We start from the raw sequence: 15060 nt of genomic DNA, 5'->3' as shown, positions 1-15060 counted from the left end.
TGTTTGAATGTACTAGAAATAATAGTTAGTTGGCTAAAAAATATTCGTGAAAATATTCGTGAAATTAGTTAGCCACCAAATAGCTAACTAACTATTAACTAATTCACCAAAAATAATTAATAACTAAACTATTAGATAGGGTGTTTGGATGTCTCAACTAATTTTAGCTACTAACTATATGCTAGTGCATTCAAACAATGCCGAAGAATCCACTTCAAATGAATATCATAATAGCAAATAACTCGTGTATCAAAGCTAGCAGATGAGAGGCTGAAACATCTTCGGATCAAGCAAACCAACTGGAACACCGCGAAACACGGAATACAAGAGGCAACATTGTCTCACAGCCACATATATCATATAGTGAAGCGCAACACAGATAAGCAGCTGTCTTATCGTTCTCTTAGGTGTTTTGGAGATGGGTGGGTGGGCAATGCTCATTTCTTTCCACTTTTCTTGAGACCCGAGCCTCCAATTGCGCCCTTCTGTGCCTTGGCCTTCAGCTCCTTCAGCGCCTGTTGGCGCAAAAACCATGTACAATCCATGGCAGGGAATAAGGATCCTCCACACAAGCAGAATAGGACAAGCTACCAGATAAAAATCGTCCACAAAGTCTCACTCACCTTTTCCTCATCTTTTTTCTTCTGCAAATAAGCAAGATCACTCTGCACAGAAAAAGGATTACCGGGATAATGTCAAGTAGAGATAGATCAATAGTGGACTGGTCACTGAAGCTGCTCAAATGACACCTTATACGTTATACTAATTGCACACTAACTAGTTCTCCAAGTAGGAAGGAATTGCTGGTAGTTTTGATGGCACAGCCATCGTCCAAGTCATATGCTCCCCCTTCTATCCTCCCTCATTAATGTGTGTTCAGATAACATTGATCGGAATACTTAAGGTATTCAGCTATGTTGAACGGAAAACCATACACAGATACCTGAATACCTCAGTACCGTCAGATTCAACCCCCACCTATTCGGGGGGCAACGAACAAATCGAGCAACGAAACGGGAACAAAGGTCAACGCGTGGCAGCATATACCTCGTCGTACTCCTTCTTGTCGACCTTGGGCGCCTTCAGCGGCTTGGCCTTCCCTCCTGCACCCCGGACCCAGCCGTCGCGTCAGAACCGTCGGTAACGAAGAACCTCAACCAACCAATCTGCACGAAACAACCCCCACCCGATCGCGAGAGGGGAAAAGATAGGAAACGACGACACGAACGCACCTTGCTTCGACATGGCCGGCGGGGGGACGGATCGGCGGGCGAGGGCCGAAACCCTAGACTGAACAGCACCGGCGCACGGCACCGCGACGGCGAGTAGGTGGGGAAAGGCAAGCGGGACCGGGTGCGCGAGGAGGCTGGTGATATGCACGGAGGCTGCGTTCGCGCTGGCGAGATGCGAGCGGCGAGCCCGTGGGAATCTTTTGGTCGGGGGAACTCGGGACGGGAAGGGCCTTTTCTAGTATGGGCTTTTGGAGCCAGGGATGGATTGGTAGAGTCGGCCTGTGTATTGTATAATGGGCTGAGAATCTATTGGCCCCCTAGTATGGGTTCTTTCTGTGTGCCGTTGGGGTCTTTGCGTTCCCGAGAAGTTGTTTGCTACTGCCGTCTAAACTCTAAACCAGAGGTGACCTTCAACATTTAGCATTATTTTTATTTATATAGACTACCAGGTGGTGGATCTGCAAAAGTGTTTCTTTGCATCTCAGATGCAAAGAATTTTTTTTCCATCTAGGAAAGTACACTCACCCAATCATGATCCATCTCAAGTCGACGGAAAACCAACCCCAATGCCCGCCACGGCAGCACGCAGGCCAGGCCGCGGGGTGCCACGCGGAGCACAAGCAACACGGACGCCGGAAAGGAAAGGGGATGCGTAACGGAACGGGCGGGCTGCACGCCGCGGCGCTGGGCACGCAAGGGGGGGCTCGCAGAGGTGCAGGCCCTGAGACAGGCTCGCGTGGGCGGCGTGGTGGTTCAGCAGCAGCAGCAGCAGCCCAGGATGAATGGTGGCCGCCCGTTCCTTGTCCGTAGTACTACTGCCTGCGGCGCTCGCGGCCCGGCCGGCGCGCGGGCACGGTGGGCGCCCCCTGTACCAGCGCAGCGCCAGTGCCGCAGCCACCGCCACACGTTTGCGTCGCGTCGCCACGGGGGCACGCGCGCGCGCATGCATACGCATATCTGACGCCTCACACGCCTCGATCGCATGCGTCGCCGGCCCGTGTGTATATGGCCCCGTTTGTTTCCGCTTTTGAGCGGCTTCTGGCGGCCATAATCTGCCCAGGTCATCCAAACGCGCAGATTCCATGCCGACTGCGAGACGAAGCGCTTTAAGGAGAAGTGGATATGCAGCTGTTGGAGAAAAGCGGTCACTCCATCGCGTCTCCAGGAATCCCAACCGCTTCTCGGTCGTCAGTCACCCCGCACTGCAGTACAGTGCCACCATGCCGAACCTGACAGACGGTTGCTTTGTGCCATGCGATGTATCTAGTGACTTGTTGAATTAGTGATGCATGATTCCTTTGTTAACAAAGCTAACGCTTCAACTTCGACTGATCTAGGTTACTCCATCGCGTCTCCAGGAATCCCAACCGCTTCTCGGTCGTGAGCATTACTTTGATTTTTTGTTGAATCGTGTATATCTGTATCAATTTATTTATTTTGGGTTTATGGTATTGTGGTTCGATCCGGTTATTGTGACTGATCTAGGTTATTAAAACTATTATTGTAATGAGGCGTTGATTATTGTGTCTTTGCCTGTTTTCTTTTTTTCACTTAGAATCTACCTTCATTTTCGCTTAGGAAGAAATCCAAGATAATTATTGCTTGGATGGCATTGCATAACTTTATTCGAGACAGTGCTCTACACGATCGAGACTTTGACCAACTTGTACCTACTAGCCTTGCTCATGATGTACCCATAGATGAGAGTAGTAGTACCACATCTGATGAGTTAGACATAAATGCATTTCGAGATGCAATTGCTAATGCATTAGTGTTGTAGTTTAATATGTCAATGTACCGATAATTATGTTGTAATGAACTCTACTAATTTTAATGTAATGACCTTCTTGTTGGTTCGGTGTTTATATCTGTTTCCTTTTTTGAATCAGAATCTACAATCTCAGAATCTGCGTATCCAAACACCCAGATTCTAACCACCAGCTTTTCTCCACAGCAGGCGAACCAAACACCTAGATTCTAACCACCAGCTTCTCTGCACAGCCAGCTTTTCCCCACAACCAGCTTTTTAGAAAAGCTCTTCAGAAAAAAGCCGAACCAAACAAGCCTATATCACCCCCCAGGCCCCCCGTGAAGCTCTGGCCAAGAGCCGTCGCCGTCAAACTAATTAAGCACCCCGAAAACATCTGCAGCCCTGCAGAATTCCGGTTGGCTGGCGCGCGCGCGTCGCCCGCCCTCGACACGAGGACTTGGCGTCTTCGTTTCGTTGCCAATTGGCGACGCCTCCATCCGGCAGCGACGACGACATTGCCAGCAGCCGTCGCTAGCTAGCTAGCTAGCTCATGGTGAGTGCCTGCCTGCCTGCCTGTCTCTGTCTGGTCTCTTCGCGCCGTGTCTTTCTCGGAGGCGGCTGCTGGCGAACGCGAGCTGAGGCTCCTAAGGCCAGCCGTGTGGCTTTCACCGCTGCCGCACTAGCACTAACGTCGCGCGCGTTTTCTGACGACCCGTCCTCGTGCTCATGCAGGCACTGCTCCCGCTGTTCCTGAGGCCGGTGGTCCGGTTCGCGGCGCGCGTGGCGGCCGGCGGGCCGGCGGCCGCGGCGGCGACGATCCTGCACCGCGCCGGCGCGCTGCCGAGGAACCGGGGCCTGGAGCGCCTCGTCCGGGACGACGACGTCGACGACGACGACGAGCTCCACGGCCGCGGCCACGACGACTGCATCGCTAGCTTCGTCGTCGGCGTCATGCGCTGCCTCTGCTAGCTAGTAGTCTAGTCTAGTCTAGTCTAGATGGCGCATGCAGCAGTGCTGGCCATGGACGACGTGACATGCGTGCACGCACGTAGCAATGGCGCGCGACGCTGGTGTAGATTCAGCTAGCTGACTAGCTCTGGCTAGCTAGTAGAGCTAGAGAGAGGGGAAACGGGCTCCATTGTTCTCGCCTTCTCGGAGGGAATCCACCTTGATGAATTCGTGAATTTGTAGCAGGGAATGAAGTTGCATTGCAATGCTGACCTTTACCTTCTGCATGTGCACCTCTCAGCTGAAGGCATTTTATTACAGCTAGCTGCGGCTAGATGTAGGAATCAAGTGTACCCCTTGCAAAATATGGTATTCACATGACAAACGAACGAACGAACAAAAAAAAAGTGTACCTCCTGTCCTCATGAAAATGACAAAAGAAAAAGGACTACGGAGGGCCAGTACGTACAGGTAATGAGTCAATGACTCCCTAGCTTGCAGACGGGCAGGGGCTCCAGCGCCATATGTACATGTAGCATGCACAAAACATACAGCACTCACATAAATCCAAGCAGCTGAAGAGAAAGTATTCCTTGAGAATTTATCATTAGGGGCGAAGCCAGACAACAAAATTATTAGGGTCAATTTCACTAATCATCATCTAAATACACTAAATAACAATATATTTATATAATATTTTTTAAATATTACAGGGATCAGCTGACCCCAATAAAAGCCTCTGGCTGTCCGGCCCTGTTTATCATCGTTTACACATGCGCATCCCATCGTGATCTTAGTACATCTGACAATGCAATTTCGAGGTGCAATATCTCCAATAAAATAAAGAATAAGCAATGGAACCCCTGTCAACTATGCTATATATATTGTGTTGATATGAAAACAGTACTCGTATTCTAGACAGACATCTGGGTGCCGTTTGGTTCACATATTTGTAACGTAATGGGTAACTGATAACGTTAAATCATGTTTGTTTTAGTTCAACCGTAATCAGATATCATACTAAAAATTAATACTGGTCTATTCAAACTTGTTACCGCCGGTAATCGTGTGTAAACCATTATCATTACCATTACCATTTGCGTTACATTTGTTGAAACAAACAGCACCCTGCTTCAAAGGAAAACCTATATATAACAAGAGCACTGACTCAGTGGTTCTGCTGTCTTGCAAGGAACTGTCTTGTCAACAAAGGATCGACTCTTCAGCTGAAAGAACGTGTAAACAAGCCAGAAACCATCGTGTGCCACTGCCACCTTAGGCCTTCCTCAGAGCCTTGACCCGAGCAGCCAACTCATCGAAATCTGGCAACTTTGGGTGCACGTGAGCGCTCCTAGGACCATCGGGCTGAAGCGAGGTGGACCGAGCAGGAGCCTTTTCGCATCTTCGCCCGGCCCGGGCCAGCAGATTCACGCGATAGCTCTACCTGAGAGTCCATGCATTGCAAGTTATTCGACCAAATTCCATTCTTTAATCCGAGCTAATGGATACCAATTCGTTTGATTTCTTACTACAACCTATAGAAAAACATAGTTCCAGAGATAAAAGGAGACCAGACAACGAAGATTTCCGAACCAGTTCTGACATCAAGCGTAGGACTAGGAGCGACACATCTCCCAGAGTAGTTGTAACTCCCTCCTCCTCCATGGGGGACCGGGGGACGACAAAAAGATGCGAACGCGCGATTAGCCTCCACATGCATGGAAATCTTACTGTTTGGATCTGATGGAGTACATAAAACTTTGTGATTCATCTGATGAAGAGCTACATCAGATTACATATTTAGACATCACCAAGATTTTTCAGGAGGGAAAGATTGCAGAGGATCGTGATGAACTGAGCTTTGCTTTGTTAAACTTGTACAGCAGAAGTGGTAAAAAAAAATAAACAAGGTGGACAAAATTTGCAGCTTGCATATCAGCATATGATACAAAGAATAACTATGCACCATCACTCGCTGACTGTAATTTAAGCTCTACACATGCAAGGGGTGAGAGGGTTCTCCCATAGGTCATAGTGCGGGAAGGTGGGTTCAGGGAGGCCGGTCCGTGTCTGATGGGTTATCACCACGTCCTCCACGAACGTCGCCCACGGCATGTAAGGGTCACCGAAGAACTTGGACATGAGACCCTTGTCCGGCTTGATTGACTTGAGCCTGTGGCGGCCCATGTAGCGACGGTAGCCAATGATCAGCTTGGCGAAATTGCCGCCGTGGGTCATGACGAACACGTCCGACTTCAGGCATACCAGGAAGTCCAGCGCAGCAAGGCTGGTTACATGCTTCTTGAAAGGCTCCATCTCTTCCTTGCTTGCGAGATCTTCTTTGCTAACCTGAATTTAGCAAAGGCTAGCTCAGTTGTATGTACCTTGGTTAGTTGTTTCTTGGGCAGATTCTATAAATATACTACAGCGGTAACAAGAAGCTATCTCAACTATTTGCACGCTGGCTATATTTTAAATAGCAAAGGCAGAAACGGAAAGACATGCTAGATGAAGTAACTTCACAAGAACCAACCATATTGGGGAACATATTCCTCAAGGGTGCCATTCTGTTGTTCCCACCATACACCTGCCCTGATGCAACATATATCTGAGTTTCCTTCGTATACCCCATCGCGCGCAAAATGATTCCTATTTCCCCAGGCTCAAGGGGGCATCGGCCTTCTTTTCTCTTTTGTAGCGCTAGTGGCCATAAGTGTGATCCATTCTGCAAGCAACAAGAGAACAGTATATTCAGATAGTGCATTCTCCACCGAAGAAAGACGGACCATTCTTTAATAAAAACTGAAAAAAATGTGGTGTTAAAAGAAAAAAATGGAAGTTGGCATCACCTTGTACCGCCTTGGCCATTGTTGTTGTCTGTAAGTAGCCATCATAGCTTTCTCCTCCCGGGTTCCAGCAAAATCACAAAATGAAAGGCCCACCATTCCTTTCTCAAATCGCAAGTGAAGAGCCCTTTGGAAGCAGGTGTGGTCGAGCATGAGATATCAATTTGTCAACTGCAGACAGCCGACTCTTAATAGAAGAGAGCAGACTAAGCTTACATGTATGGATTTAAACTTCCTGTTCGATTCCTCATCCTTGTTGCTAGCTTGTCAGCCATTTCTTCAATGTCAGGTAGAAACTTCAAAGCATGATAATTAACTCGGCACCTCAGTCGGTTAATCTCCATTGGAACATTATCATATCTGAAACAGAATGCGTATACATGCATCTAAAGATGTATCTAAAGGCTAGGACAATGGTTTACTTAATACTTATATTGCCATCTTGATGGTGTGATACACTTACCCTAACCTATCAACAAATGGCTTGATAGACATTATCTTTTTCTCCTTGATCCTTGGAAGCACATTATCAATATAAAATTGTGCTGATGCATACTTTGGGACATTTTTCACAGTGCGCCTGTTACAACAAACATACAAAACCTTAAGGCGAGAGTTCAAACACAATCTCTAGCTGCAAAAAAAATTACGTAGGGATAATAACTCTTGCAAAAAGAAAAGTGAACAATACAAGTCCAGCAGCAATTGCTAGTCAGGTTGCCCTTCTGGTTCATGTGGCTGAGATGTAATAATCCTCACTAACAATCGAAGTGCTTATATTGATGAAAAAAAGAAGTGCTTATATTGATGAAAAAAGTAGTATCGCCAATATTCAGTAGATAGCAGTTAAGGCACAATGGATAGCTGAAAATGAAACAACTAACTTTATACTAGTGAAAAGGTCATCCTTTTCTGTAAACCAGTCAGGAATATCTCGAACAATGTGCACATCCTCCTTCAAATAATTTATAAAATGGTCTACATCAAAGATGTCCTCGAATTTCCTGCAGAAAGAGATAGAAGTTCTTAACTACTACAGGAACCATGAAAATAGAACACATATTGTAAACAAAAAGGGTAACCATAAGCTGTTTAAAAGGAAGTAATAGTTCATCACTTACGTTTGATCTTTCCATATTTGGTCCTGTTTTAGCACTGGCAGAATAAGTGTAGCATTCATTATCTTAGCAATTGCAACAGCATTACATATCTGTGAACAAATCAAATATCCTAACAAAATTAATAAACATGCAATGCTACTAAGATAACATGAGCACAAAAAAACTGGCAACAGAATGATGATCTTCTGAAACTCTAGTATTAAGAATGAAACCTCATAAAGTAGAAAAAAGTTTAGCAAGATCAACATTTTCCATTTTAAGTCTAAATAGCAAAATAAGTCAGGTGTCTACTCTTTACAAGGCAACTACTCAAGGTGAAAATTTTGTGAAAGAAACATGCGTACAGCTATACGTTGCTGGTTTAATCCACCCTCAGCGTGAATAAATATAAACCCAGAAGTTTCATTCTCTGACACGAGGTCTGCAAAATGGAGAACAAACTGGTTGTTGTCAAGAACGAGCCATAGCTTCAAGTGAATGTTTGTCTTGTGCTAAAGTTGCAGATTGATAAACGAAAACAATAATGAAGAACTACACAATTTGAAAAGCCGTGCCTTGCAAAGTTAAAATTCTTTCCTAAGAGGGCATATTGCCATGTACAATGGAGATCCTTCCTTAGACATGGCACTTTGGTAAGAAAATCGACAAGTGCTTATAAGGTGCTTTAAGTTATCAGATGTGCTAACAAATTGGATGAGCCTGTTTAGACTCCATTTTGCTTCAGATAGATTAATTTTTATACACATGCTTGGCGTGACAACATCATGTCTTAAAAAAAACTCGGCCGGGTAGGGAAAAACTGTCCTCCCGATATTATATTAAGAATAGACCGAAACATGATCCCGGCCAAGAAAATCTTCGAACCCTGGCCCCCTATCACTAGCGGGCCGTCACCGTCCACTCTGCAAAGGCCCAGCCGGAGGGTGACGCGCATGACGTAACCCTAGAGCGAGCAAGACACAGCGAGAATTTTTTAACCAATCCAGAAATTCGTCCCGAAGGGGATCGAACCCGGGACCTGGAGGTGCTACTCAAAAGCCTTAACCATTACGCTAGAGTCCCTTTCGCAAGTGGCAACATCATATCTTTAACAGGCACTATTGGAATCAAAGAGGTTATTATTTGCAACTTTTTTCTTGGCATAATCGTTGTACTTCAAATTTACTCTGCCCTTATGCAGATTGTGCGTCCATGATTATTTTCTCCAACCAGTGTAATTCCAAACGGAGAGTGGCACATCATCAAATGAAAAACTGTCATGGCTCACACCCAAGTCAATAATACAACTCAGGGTGATAAATACAGCAAACTAGGAGCACAATTAGCATCTGCATTTTAGCCAGAACACTCTGATTTTGTACTTGCCTGAGACCTCATGTCTCTGACGCTCAGCACACGGCTTCCACGAAGTTGCTGCTGCATGAGGATTCTCCCACAGAGAGTCTGGCTGGCTGACCTACAGCGTAATACCAAGCCAGACAAAATCACATTCAGTCTCCAGTCACATTGCATGCGAAATCAGGTTCCCCGGAATGCATTGCTCAGGAGAAGGCCACTTTACCCTGGGGCAGTGGAGCCGAATCCCCTCCTTGCGGCACAGGTACGGAGCGTTCTAGGGCCCAGCACCAACACGACGTAAGCAGCGAGTTAGGGATCTCGATGAAACGTAACGGATATGAGAGAAGCGACCAGGGAGCCAGGAACTGACGAGGCGTGCCCAGAGGGAAGGCGCGGAGAAGAGCGCAGCGAGGGCGAAGCAGGCGATGGCCGCGACCAGGATCCGGTAGGAGGCGGAGGCGGTGGGGGACCTGGGGTCCTCGCACGCGAGGAGGGCGCGGACGGGGGGCGGGAGCGGCCACCTCTGGTGAGGGCGGAGCCCGTCCCTGCCGCCGCCGACGCGGGGGGACGCGACCAAGGGCGAGGACGCGGCCTCGGCGTCGCGCTTGGAAGGGGAGCCAGTGGCGCGCGTCGCCGCCGCCGCCGCCGTGGCGTGCCGCAGCTCGGCCATGGCTCCGCCGCGCGGCGTATGTGCGGCGGGTGCCGCTTTCCTTCTTCTCCCTTGCTCCTTCTGCCGCGGCGCTGGTGTCTAGTGTCGCGGCGGCGGTCTGGCGGAGGCGACGGCAGCGAACTGTTGGGATATCCCGAGTGAAGTGAGGCGAGGTCGGGTCGGGTTCGTTGGCCTGGCTGCGCTAGACGGACAGGTATGCCAGTCACCGACGCACCCGCTCGCCGCCTTCCAGACGTGTCACAGTTCCGGACGGCTTGAACCCGCACAGGAAGCTGTTTTTCCTGGAATCATGCTAATAAATTTGAGCTGGTTTATGCAAGCTTCCTTCTGCTTTCAAATATGTATTTTTGAAACATTTGATCACTTTGCCCTGCATTAGCGATTTCAAGCTCATTTAACTAGCTTCATCGTATCTGCCACTGCCAGTAGTCGGTTGGTGCCGTACCTCCGTGACAGTGACACGGTATAGGCACTCTTGTTTCAGCTTCTTGTCACGGAAAGTTGTTGGCGTCTAGTTTTTCTGTCCATTCTTATGAGAATTAATTTAGTCAATATAAATACAAAATTGTGTAAATCGTTACGATAGTAGGAAACCATCATTTTCTACGTCATAAACTCTATAAACTTTTTATCTTCTTCCGCGCGTAATCTTTACGCTTAATCTTTATGATACTCAGATTCTTTCTGTAGAATATGTAGTTTTAGATTCTCAGAAAAACTACTCGATGAAAAAGCTGAACCCAACAGTCAGCTAGATTCTCGAAAAACTTCACATCCAATCAACCAAAAATCTAGGTGTGAGAGTTGAGCCACTGACAAAGTGAATAACGCAAGAGTTTTGCGAAAAAAATTATTCATAGAACCAAAGTGGAGAATCGGATTTATAAAAAAGTAAAGAAAGAGAACTATACTGACTATGTAATATGTATATCAAAAGGACTGAAGCCTGCGTCTGATGCTGATGCTAAATCTACTGTTGACATTTCACCACACGAGAAAAAAGAAGGCGTCGAATACTACATTACATTTGAGGATTAGGACAACGCCGGTGCAGAGTTAGCTACAGTTAGGATCAAAACAAGAGAAACGGCTGCTACGACAAATCTTGCACCGAGTGATTCCAGAGCTTTTTCCTCACGATCAAGACTCTTTCGTCACCTATTGTGAGCGCATCTTTCTTAGGCCTCATCTCAAACGTCCAGTCGTCCCACCTTAGCGCTGGTAAAAGTTTCTTGATGTAGGTAACGACATCAACTTTGTCTCTGATGATGGCGTAACCATAAGGCCTTAGGATGCGGTCCATCTCGATCAGAAGATCCTCCAGGCTACATCCCCGCTTCTCTATCTCAGAAAACAGGAGCCAGGCGTGAAGGAGGTCGTAGGTGCGCGGGTATGTCGAGAATGATTCACACCTTCAGTTAAACAGGTCATAAATAAAGAAAATTAGCATCACCCCCCTATGTAACGGGAAGTAAGGCAGACACAGTCACACAGGACAATGCACAAGAAATTTCTTCAGTAGTGAAGAGGTTAGAAATGAAAAGGATGGTCTTAAAAAAATGGAAAGAAGCAACAGAATGGGAGCGCCTATATCAGATATGTTGACAGGCCTCTTTTTTTTGCGAGGACCCATGTTTCTCGGTTTTGTTTAATTATAATAACAATAACAACGCAGGTAATTTTATAATGGACAGAAGTATTGGCCTCAAGGCTCAAACACTACATCCATATTCCAAAATATGACAGCCAAACTACATCAATTTCTGAAAACCATGTTTACGACTGCAGCCACTATTCTAGTTGCACAACTTAAGAATTACACGCGGTTGCAGCTTAGAAATCAAACAAGATAATATCACCCCCTTCCACACGAGTTAAGAATTTTATATGGACAACCATGAGAAAACAGTTTGTGAATTTATTTATGGATAATTAATTGCAGACTATAGTCACAATGAAACTCTTATCTGTATAGCACAAGACAAAACAAATGTAATAGTTCTAATTTCTAGGGATGCAAATTCCACCTTGAAACAGTAAAATAAATAGATGGGAAGTATGTCAAAAAAAAACTTACCAGTCATGGGTAGTCCCCATTAAACCACGATCATATATAATTTTCAGCTTTCCAGATTCCGTGAAAGGAACTACATTCATAACCCAGACATTCTTTTTCTTCAGAGATGCTGCAAATCCACCAAGGTTAGCACTCATATCCATAACGTTTCGAAAGGAATCCTTTTGTATCTCGAACTTCATGTGCTTCCAGTACTGAATTACTCTAGAATGCCAAATCTCCTGCAAACAATATTTCAAGGTAATAGATCGCCACCAGGAAGTTATGTTTGCCCATATTGCAAAACGCTGATGTTTTATACTAAATTACTAACTCACATTGTCCTCTGAAAAATTGTTCCAACTGATTCCAAGCTCTTCCAGGCACGGTGGTGGTGTTGTGAGCCTTTGTGGCCAGGGAAGTAATTCGCTGCCTTTAGCCTTACTAACTCCTGTTTAGGTGAAAAAAACATGCTGGGAACAGATTACCGGTGTGCTAAAACGAATAACCAATAGGGCCCAACACATGATTGATACGTGAGCAGTGAGCTATTTAGTATAGAATGACAACTAGGTTCACCATTTCCTTATGAAACATGCAAGGAGAATTTAATTTTTTAGTTCCAAAACCAGAACATGCATGTTTGAACTCAACCAGAAATACAATGCTATGATTCTCATATTACATATGGTGGTTCAGCACGGAAGCTGTACAGAATTCTAGCAAATTGTACGGTCATATTGTAATAGTAAAAGTTTGAAAATTATAGGATAATCATTTCACCAATGGTCACCAGTAACTATGTGTTGTGACTATCTTAACACAATTGTTTACGGTATTTTAAGAAAAAAAGGCACAAAAATAGCCCCTCTGGTGTGTGTGCGAAAAATAGTAGAAGGTAACCAACAAAGGGGTGTGGGGATCATGGACAAAACTTGTAAAAAAATAGGGAGTAATCTATGAGATTGAGATCTACACATCTACATAGATAGTGTCTTCCTGCAAATGTCAGAGCAAATCATACATGGGTTTGAGCCGGTTGGCAGTTGATGGGCAATCTGAGCAATAGCGTTTTTGCACCATGTGTTTTTCTACATGTATAATCGATATAAAATTCAAACTCCACGAGGCAGTATACACTATTATCGTATTTGGTGTTCTGAAGGAAAATGAAGGGAATGAACTTACTCTTAGAGTATGGGGTTAGGCATACTTTCATGGGGACACCCCAATCAGCATCTGAGTCACCATCACGTTCACACATGGGGGGAAGTGTTCCAGGCTCTCTCCTCATATAGCATCCATTAGTCAATGGTTTAGCCCATATCACTGTCTGGTTCTTCTTAGATGCAACCCGCCAACACATCCTTCGAGCAAGGTCACTCATCTGTCTCCATATCTTCCTGTTGAAGGGGTCCAAAGCATAGGCCTCCGGTGATGAATACACAAAATATCCTCCAGGCCTTAATACCCTATCGACTTCCAGCAACAAGACCCCATCCCTCTGTAGCCAGTCAATCCGACAACGAGAGCAATGTGCCATTTCAAACGAGCGGCTTGGGTAATGGGTATGGCAGCCTCCTTGTGCCCAGCACACCAAGGGTTGCCGGGATCCCTCTCTCAAGGGCAAGCTGGATTTGATTTTCATGCACGTCGTTGGGAGCAAGAGACATCGCAAGTACATCATGTGAAAGAAGGTAAGCGCAGAAGCTGGCAACCCCACAGCCAACATCAAGCACATTCCTGATGTTCCCTCCATTGTTGAGCGTACCATTTGGAAAATTCAGCATCTACCACGACAGGTGAAAAACGTTGGTCACGTCAGCCTACGATAGCAACCATGAACCATGTGCAGGAGATTAGCCTCGGGGGTATCTCAAACCTGCGCAAGGTGCACAATATACTTGCCAGCGCCAGTGGGGAAGTGGGTGCCACCGCCAGGGAAGTTGATCTTATCGCCATTGACGACCATCCACCGCTGGTCTGACTTCTCAGCAGCAAGGTATGGGTGGGGTATGTTGGCCTTCCAGACCTCGTCCCTGCTCCTCGGCCACCTGATGGGCACCTAAGCACGAATCGCGCGCACATCACGTCACATCATCGTGAGTTTGAGAGCAGCACAAACAAGGTGCAATGCAAGCAAGCGCAACACAACACTACTCTGCAACGTAACACACGGTGGCTTCTCCCCTCACCTGGTAGCCGTCGGGCGGTGGGATGAGGCAGTTGAGGCGGCGCGGCGCCGGTGGGCAATGGCGCTCGTAGTGCTCCATGAGGGAGAGATTGAGCCGGAGCCGGAGCTGGTAGTGGAGGCCCCGGTCCAAGCACGGGATCAGCTCCGAGTGCCTCGCGTCGCACACCTGTCACGACTCACGACACGACACACGCACGCGGGTCAGCAGCACTCGCTCAGCAAAGCACAGACCGCGCCCATGGCCCATCGCCCCATCACGACTCCGTTAACGGAAACAAGCAGATAGCGCGGGGGTTGGGCTGCTGCCGCGGTGCGCACCGGGATGGAGGAGACGACGAGGCCCGCTGGGATAGATTGCGTCCCTAGGTCCCCGAACCGCAGCCGGAGGGGAAGGCGAGGGTGCGCGCGGCGGATGGAGGGTGCGAAGGCGGCGCCGTAGAAGAGGCAGAGGAGCGCGAGCGCGACGACGGCCGCCGCGAGGAGGAACGCGAACGCGCGGCGGCCGAACACGCAACTCCCTCCTGCTCCCCGTCCCTTCGGCGGCGGCGGCTTCATTATCGTTCCCACTCGCGCCGCGCGGCGTGGCGCCTGGCGTTTTTACTTCACTGGCTAGCGGTGGTCGGGCGGTCTCGCGGGGCAGCGTGCGTGGGCATGGGCGTGGGGCTCACGCACGCGGACGCGGAACGGGAAAACGCGCCCTGGCGCGGTGGCCGGCGCCGTAGGGAGGAAGCAAAAGAGCGGCGGATTGGTGGGGTGTGGGACCGTGGGAGCAGGATGGCACGTCCCAGGAAGCGCGGCAGCCGGCAGGGAAGCGGGTGGGGGCCGTCACCCGTGTGACGGTGTGAATGTGCGGCCGTGTCCTCCTCGTGAGGCTGACCACCGAACACGCTTCGCAGGACTGCTCT

General features: G+C 47.7%; 4 protein-coding genes across 4 annotated transcripts; 1 reads left to right on the top strand and 3 right to left on the bottom strand.

Annotated features, from left to right (window-relative positions):
* Positions 1–198: 198 nt before the first annotated feature.
* On the bottom strand, positions 199–1444 carry LOC100276034 (uncharacterized). The gene is made up of 4 exons (NM_001363844.1): positions 1233–1444; positions 1048–1103; positions 624–665; positions 199–515 (listed from the first exon to the last, which is right to left on the bottom strand). The coding sequence occupies exons 1-4, from the start codon at positions 1243–1245 to the stop codon at positions 438–440; spliced, it is 189 nt and encodes a 62-aa protein (NP_001350773.1). The 5' UTR covers positions 1246–1444; the 3' UTR covers positions 199–437.
* A 2214-nt stretch (positions 1445–3658) lies between these two features.
* LOC100275130 (uncharacterized) lies at positions 3659–4281 on the top strand. The gene has a single exon (NM_001363843.1). It carries the CDS (start codon positions 3709–3711, stop codon positions 3949–3951), a length of 243 nt encoding a protein of 80 aa, NP_001350772.1. The 5' UTR covers positions 3659–3708; the 3' UTR covers positions 3952–4281.
* A 1474-nt stretch (positions 4282–5755) lies between these two features.
* On the bottom strand, positions 5756–10028 carry LOC100286190 (auxin-independent growth promoter-like protein). Its single transcript, NM_001159078.2, has 11 exons — positions 9606–10028; positions 9459–9509; positions 9263–9353; positions 8242–8318; positions 7898–7986; positions 7661–7780; positions 7240–7356; positions 6993–7136; positions 6780–6903; positions 6464–6655; positions 5756–6279 (listed from the first exon to the last, which is right to left on the bottom strand). Exons 1-11 carry the CDS (start codon positions 9903–9905, stop codon positions 5917–5919), a joined length of 1668 nt encoding a protein of 555 aa, NP_001152550.2. The 5' UTR covers positions 9906–10028; the 3' UTR covers positions 5756–5916.
* Positions 10029–10773: 745 nt separating this feature from the next.
* On the bottom strand, positions 10774–14787 carry LOC103629621 (probable methyltransferase PMT9). The gene is given in 8 exon segments (XM_008650704.4): positions 10774–11317; positions 11983–12203; positions 12300–12412; positions 13150–13531; positions 13533–13751; positions 13844–14026; positions 14157–14321; positions 14474–14787. Coding segments are annotated over 8 exon segments (1839 nt in total). The 5' UTR covers positions 14711–14787; the 3' UTR covers positions 10774–10998.
* Between the last annotated feature and the right edge of the window lie 273 nt (positions 14788–15060).

Source organism: Zea mays, chromosome 6 (genome assembly GCF_902167145.1).
Source record: "Zea mays cultivar B73 chromosome 6, Zm-B73-REFERENCE-NAM-5.0, whole genome shotgun sequence".
NCBI lineage: Eukaryota > Viridiplantae > Streptophyta > Magnoliopsida > Poales > Poaceae > Zea > Zea mays.
This window is presented reverse-complemented; position numbering and strand designations above follow the sequence as displayed.